Source organism: Perissodus microlepis, chromosome 4 (assembly GCF_051167445.1).
Source record: "Perissodus microlepis isolate ML-2025 ecotype Zambia chromosome 4, ASM5116744v1, whole genome shotgun sequence".
Classification (NCBI taxonomy): domain Eukaryota; kingdom Metazoa; phylum Chordata; class Actinopteri; order Cichliformes; family Cichlidae; genus Perissodus; species Perissodus microlepis.
Window position 1 is genome coordinate 13,500,888 of NC_140464.1, and position 7,205 is coordinate 13,508,092.

At 38.3% G+C, this 7,205-nt stretch overlaps 1 protein-coding gene and 1 pseudogene across 1 annotated transcript in view; one reads left to right on the top strand and one right to left on the bottom strand.

The window, feature by feature from the left end:
- Positions 1-7,205, top strand: part of LOC146388535 (E3 ubiquitin-protein ligase rnf213-alpha-like) — a 41,491-nt gene that overhangs the window by 8,669 nt on the left and 25,617 nt on the right. The window contains exons 4-11 of the mRNA XM_084925907.1: positions 3,083-3,769; positions 3,891-4,057; positions 4,149-4,316; positions 5,729-5,934; positions 6,058-6,347; positions 6,442-6,698; positions 6,826-7,038; positions 7,151-7,205. The exon at positions 7,151-7,205 is cut by the window's right edge and continues 138 nt beyond it. Of these exons, the coding sequence (XP_084782033.1) occupies positions 3,083-3,769; positions 3,891-4,057; positions 4,149-4,316; positions 5,729-5,934; positions 6,058-6,347; positions 6,442-6,698; positions 6,826-7,038; positions 7,151-7,205 (2,043 nt within the window). The remainder of the gene's footprint in view (positions 1-3,082; positions 3,770-3,890; positions 4,058-4,148; positions 4,317-5,728; positions 5,935-6,057; positions 6,348-6,441; positions 6,699-6,825; positions 7,039-7,150) is intronic.
- On the bottom strand, positions 392-2,633 carry LOC146388536 (uncharacterized; annotated as a pseudogene).

Here is a 7,205-nt window from a genome sequence, read left to right on the forward strand (position 1 = left end):
CCGGGAGTCAGTATTTCTCCCATAGTGAGACACGAAACGAATGCTATGAAAGAGAACTTAAGGTTATGTATATAACCCTCGGTTCTCTGAGTAGCATGAGTGAGTGTCTCACCAGACCGCCCTCCTTGCTATGGAAGCGAGGAAGAGGTGGGCTTGTTTTGAATCTGACGCTATGTCAGCCTATTATATAGGGAGGCCCTGGCACCTCCTGACATGGGCGTCACCTAGCCAGCCCGTAAGAGCTGGCGTAATGGTATTTGAGCTTCTGATGAGGTCACGCAGGAGGCGTTCCCATAGTGAGACACTCACTCATGCTACTCAGAGAACCGTGGTTATATACATAACCTTAAGTTTTGTCAGTTCCAATCAGCAAGAGCCCCGTTGTTATGGTTCAGAATAGGTAGATGTCTTCAACATCCTCCATTGAGAGTATTGCCAGGCACACGACACGCCACTTTTCCCATCCGTCCATGATGTATCCAGCAACAAACGTTCCTGCAGGACAATCAGGCTCCCCTGAGCCCAGGCTTCTCGTTGAGAAGAGGGTGTCAATTGCATTAAGAGACCAGTTAATCAAATCCATAATTTCCTGATTCTAGAGAACAGGACGGAGAGAGTTTCTGAGAGTTCGACAAGACTAGATAAGCAGGAAAGATAAGGGAAGGACAGGGAGAAAGATGCGACTGCCTTTTTTACTAAACTATAACAATTTCTGTCATTTGTTAATTTTCAACTTTATTGTTTTACAAAAAAAGCTAAAAAAATAAAGTGCATTATTATTTTTTGACTAAGATGCCAAATCGCATCTTAAAGTTATTTATTTGCATTCCTAAACAGAAACATTAGTTTTACTGTTGAATGTTTTGAGCGATTCATTTCTGACTTCTCAGAGAAGTCCAGCGTGCGGGCTCGAATTTTGTTATAAAAATGTTAGTTCCGTTTTTTTATTAACCTACTAAATAACAATCAAATTTTTAATTTAAACATGTTTTTGACACATTTGTGTTATTAAGTTTTTTATTAAACTTGTGAAGCACTGTAGCTCAGTGTTTTAATTTTAAGTTTTTACATTGCAAGAATTATTTTCACAAGTGTAAAGCCAAATCTCTTTGACCTGGAACTAGTTAATTTAACACGTTTAAGAAAAAAAATCTACTGATCTTATGATAATCATAATACCTTCATGTAGTACATAGTTTGGTATAGTTTAGCCCTTCAATACGTAGTGTATCTCTTTTGAGTCACAAAGTTTTGGTGATTCAGAATTTATAAAATGAATTACACAAAATTACAAGTCATTTATGCATTGTCTACATTGTTTTAATTTGTTAGAAGATTTAATAAATGCTTCCTTAAATAAAAAAGTTCATTTTTCAGACTTGAAACAATTAAGTGGGTTTGAATATATATGAATCTAAAATATAGTCAGGTCAATAAGTATTTGATCACCTTGTGATTTGGCAAAGTCTCTTACTTAGAGATCATGGAGGGGTCTACAATTTTCAGCATAGGTGCATTTCTAATGTGAGAGACAGAATCTAAAAAGAAAAATCCGGAAATCACATTGTATGATTTTTGAACAATTTATTTGTGAATTACTGTGTCAAATAAGTATTTGATCACTTAAGTCAAAAAATTTTAATATTTGGTACAGAAGCCTTTGCTAACAATTACAGAGGTCAAACGGTTCCTGTAGTTCTTCACCAGGTTTGCACACACTGCAGGAGGGATTTTGGCCCACTCCTTCATACAGATCTTCTCTAGATCTGTCAGGTTTCGAGTTTCAGCTCCCTCCAAAGATTTTCTATTGGATTCAGGTCTGGAGACTGGCTAGGCCACTCCAGAACCTTGATATCCTTCTTACGGAGCCACTCCTTGGTTTTCCTGCCTGTGTGCTTTGGGTCATTGTCATGTTGGAAGACCCAGCCATGACCCATCTTTAATGCTCTGACTGAGGAAAGGAGGTTTTTGCCCAATATGTCACAATATATGGGTCCGTTCATCCTCTCCTTAATACAGTGCAGTTGTCCTGTCCCCTGTGCAGAAAAACACCCCAGAGCATGATGCTTCCAGCCCCATGCTTCACTGTAGGTATGGTATTATTGGGATGATACTTATCATTCTTCTTCCTCCAAACACGGCAAATGGACATAGGACCAAAAAGTTCTACTTTGGTCTCATCTGACCACAGGACTTTCTTCCATGACTCCTCTGGATTATCCAGATGGTCCCTGGAAAACTTCAAACGGGCCTGGACATGGGCTGACTTAAGCAGGGGAACCTTCCGTGCGATGGAAGATTTTAAACCATGACGTCTTAGTGTATTACTGATAGTAGCCTTGGAAACGATGGTCCCAGCTCTCTTCATGGCATTGACCAGCTCCTCCTGTGTAGTTCTGGGCTAATTCTTCACCATTCTTAGCATCAGTGATACCCCACGAGGAGAGATCATCTGTGAGGTGAATGTGGGGACATTGACAGTCATCATTAGCCGCTTCCATTTTCTGACATTTGCTCCAACAGTTGTTTTTTTTTCACCAAGCTGCTTGGCAATTGCCCCGTAGCCCTTTCCAGCTTTGAAGGTCTACAATTTTGTCTATTGTGTCTTTTGACGGCTCTTTGGTTTTGCCCATGTTGCTACTTAGATTTTGGCTGATTGTGGGGTGTACAGGTGTCTTTCTGACAGCTAACAACCTCAAACAGGTGCTACTAATTTAGAATCATGAGCAGAATGTAGCTGGACGATTTAAAAGCAAAACAACAGGTCTTTGAGGGTCAGAAATCTGGCTAATAAGCAAGTGATCAAATACTTATTTGACACAGTAATTCACAAATAAATAGTTCAAAAATCATACAATGTGATTTCCGGATTTGTCTTTTTAGATTCTGTCTCTCACATTAGAAATGCACCTATTCTGAAAATTGTAGACCCCTCCGTGATCTCTAAGTAAGAGAACTTGCAAAATCATAGGGTGATCAAATATTTATTGACCTCACTGTATGTTCTTGTTATCTAATATAGGAAATCGTATTTGTGATATTTTCAAAACAGATCTGCTTTTTGTTTGTTTTGTCTACATAGAAAAAAAAGAAAAGGAAGAACAAAAAGAAAAAAGATGGCGCCGTGTCATCAGATCAAGATCTGTCACACATTTCTCAGGGAGATAAGCAGGGGAAGGAGACACAGGGAGAAAGAAATTCTTCTGAGAGTGAAAGCTCAGACAATGCAATGGACACAACACCAGACTCACTCCAAGATAGGCTTTCCTCGTTAGAAAGCCCGCCTAGTTCCTTAACAGCTAATGATATTGTTGCCATTGCTGAAGATGCACAAGCCAATCAGAGTGAAAAGTCTGATGCCCCAGTACAGGCAAATACAGTGGAGCAATCTGAGGCGGCAACAAGTAGCCCAAACGAGATGGAGAGCAATGCACAAACATCTCCTGACAATCAGCCACAGAAGACAGAACCAACCAACACTCCAGCTGAACGTCCTGCTTCAGAGGACAAAAAGAGTACAACCCCTCAGTCACCTTCAAGTAAAGGGACCAAGGCCACTATGGCTAAAGATCCAAAGGAAAAAACCTCAAAGAACCAGAAAGAAGCAGACAATGCTAAAAAACCTAAACAGGACCAGAATGCTAATGTGGCTGCAAATGCAAAGCAGTCAAAGGAAAACACGCAGAAGGGAAAAAATCAGCAGGAACAGAATCCGAAGCAGCCTGTTGCAACTGGCCAACAAAAACTTTTTGGAACTTATACAGCAAAGGTATTACTGGCTAATGCAGTATATGTGAAAATAATTGTTACTGACCAACAATAACATTTATGAGAGAAACCTCAGTCCCATAACCTTGGGATGTATTTATCCAACATATTTAATGCTACAGGCTGACACTGGCTCCAGTGTGGACCCAGGGGAGAAGATGGAGATTCAGCAGTCAGGGAGCGGGCAGGACTCGACTCCAGCACAGCCTTCAAATGATAACAAAGGATCTAAAGACGGTGGTGATAACAGCAAAAGCTCAAAAGCTCAAACAGGTCCATCCCCAAAAAGGTGATAAAACTCTCTCAGATAACTGTATATTTTACCTTTAACTCATCTTTGCCAATTTTTTTTATTCAATAAATTTATTTTTGCTTTTCAGAGTGACAAGGAACACAAGCATTGCTGCTCGTGACAGGCTCACAATTTATTTCCACGCGGTCCTCTCAAAGGATTTTGGATTTGATCCAGAAGAAGATCTTATCTTCATCAAGGCTGGGTCATGCATTGGAAAATGGAATGAAAATGCAGCTCAACTGTTTGTGACCAGGTACTTGCTCTTAAGTTAACAGTCATTGAAATTAAGAATGTTAATTACTTTAAGAAAATAATAAATCAAAACACTCCAAATTTTCTACACTAAAAATAAATACAAAAATAGTCAATACATGAATTTCAGTACTACATTTACAAAAAACACTAACACACAGATGCACACATGTAAGGAGGTTTTTAGATCAAAATCTAACCTTATAATGCATGCCATGAAAAATATATTGTGCTATATTCGTTAAGAGACTGACACAAATGGAAATTGTATACTGAAATCACAATCTAACTCAAATCTTTTGCACTTGTATAAAGGATTTGTAAAGGATTTTCCTTTACACAGACTATTGTAATATTTAAAGACACTTTTAAAACTTAACGCTTAAAAAAGCTGGAGAAATTAGGCTGTAGTACGAACATAAGTACCTCACATAAGTACCTGGAACACTAGTCGTCGTAAAGTCGGTATTTCACTAACTTGATGATTACTGGCAACATGCTTCTCTATTGGTCTCTACTATGTGGCTGCCCACATGGTTACTTAGTATTTATTTGTGTCAAAGGATTCAAATCAAATGTTTTTGACCTATAAGTCAATGATCTAGTTAAACAGCAAAAACCTCTGAAGGAGGTCTGTCTGTGCTGCTTTGCCTTTGTCTCATTGAAAGCTATAGTAACATACTCTTTTATTCGATCATAATCCATTTCTGATGTTTAAATGCCAACTGTGGAGTGTTTTGCCAGTGGAATAAAGGGCAGTATTGACATTGGAGCAACACAGGTTCACTGAATGAAAAATCACATTTTTTCATGTTAATACTCACAGACTTAACTGACTTCTGACAGTTAATGTTTGTTTATGAACAATGAAGTAAATATTTACAGTTGCCAGAAATTGTCAAAAATGAACCCCTAGTGAACTGCAGCAAACTATGCTACGTATTTCAGCCTTTGTTACTCATGCTTGAATCTTAGATTTTCATTAACCTGTTGTTGTTTGCCCAATCTTTCTTATTTTTCACTTTTCATGGGCACTACCACTCTAAAATACTTTTATAGGGATGATGTGACACAGTCATTTAGTCATCAGCATTTGATTCTTGTCAAAGTTAATCAGATTCTTTTGTTTTCCTGTTTCAAAACAAAAATTCAGGAATTGTTGAATCCCTGTCTAATATATGTCACCCATGGACAGAAGGAAATATTCATGTATTATGTCAGTGGTTATATAGTAGCTCATGAGTGCATATTTACTTACTACTTTTCATTTTGACATGACATACTAACTGTAATGCATCTATGATCTTAAACCCTGGCATAACTTCTTCTAGTGTGCATGCACAAGCTAGACTTTTCTTATATCTTTTCCGACTGACTTTACACAATCTACATATGAATTTCATTTTCATGCAGGGATCTTGGAGAGCATGGGTTTCTGGTTCAAGGCAGGCTGACAACTAGCAAAAAAGAAGCTGTGTCTGAGTCAATACCATACAAATATGTTGTATACAAGGCTAAAAAGGATGCATATGAGTATGAATACATATATAAACTGGACTCTACACAACAAATCACCAACAGATGTTTGTTTGTTAAAGAGCACCTCATCAATGATGACGGTAATTATAATTCTCATTTAGTCAAGCTGTAATTACACTTTTTCTGCTAATATGCTGATAACATTAACATATTTTGTTGTGTATCCTTTAAAGTAAATTTTTGTTGTATTCCTTTTGCAAAAGGAGACTGGCATCAATATGATGATATCATCTGTGTTAAACCCTCAAAGAATGTGTTGGAGCGATTGGTAGAGAAGTTCTGGCCTGAAAAAAGAAAGGATCTCATTCAAGGCAGAGAAATTGCTGGGAAAATAATGCTGGAGACCATATTTGATCTTCTGAGGAGCTGGAATGACACCAATCTGAGAAGTTTTCTGGTCCAACTTAATCAGTTCATACAGGTTTATGGGGACCCCTTTGTGTTTGAAGAAAAACAAAAGAAATGGTACTCCTTAAACTATGGAGAAGAAGATGTAAGTTTACAATATTTCTTTACAAAGTGTAGAGGTTATGGCCAGGTTATGGCCACTTCAGCTGACTTGTTTCTATTTTTGTATTATATCTTAGGTGAGAAAAATGCTTAAAGCATTCATGCTAGCAAATGTGACTCCGCTGTTGGAGAATGGAGATAATAGGAGTCTCTACATTCAGGATCCCTTGAAAGCAGCTGTGATCATGCTTCACATATCGAAACAATATCAAATCAGATTTGAACAGTCTGAGCTTCATCGGCTCTGTGCGGCACTAAGTTTACCCAAACTAGGGAAGGATGACTTCCTTCAGTACTGGGCAGAGTTTTCTCAGCATGTGTCTGTTCTCAAAACGTAGGTACCCCGTCTTTTCAATAATACTGGAATCATAATCTACTGACTTAAAAGTAATAACCTTACTGCATATATTTGTGTTAATTATCATTTTTCTGTTCATATGTTCAAATAATTATTGCTACAGTTTGCCAGAATCATTGGTGTTTCTAATAAACACTGTAAAAAGAATGGGGATGCCTCGATGGATTGTGGTACTGCCACTTCTCCACCTCCTCAAGGGTAACACAAAGCCTTTTGAAGCACCATCATCTGGAAACGGGAAGTATGGCCCATCTTGGGCAGGATTGGGAGGCCTTGACACGGGCACCTCGGCTTATATGAGCAGTCAGGAAAAGAGGTATGGTTCCCTATTCCTTTGCTTTGGTTTTGCTTGCCCAGACATGTACCAGTGCATTGGAACCAATACACATTAATTTATTATTGTGTATATTTTAATTGGATTTTTTCAGAGCACTGATAAATGTGATGAAGAACCGCAGCCACTTAATGGAGGTCGATGCACTT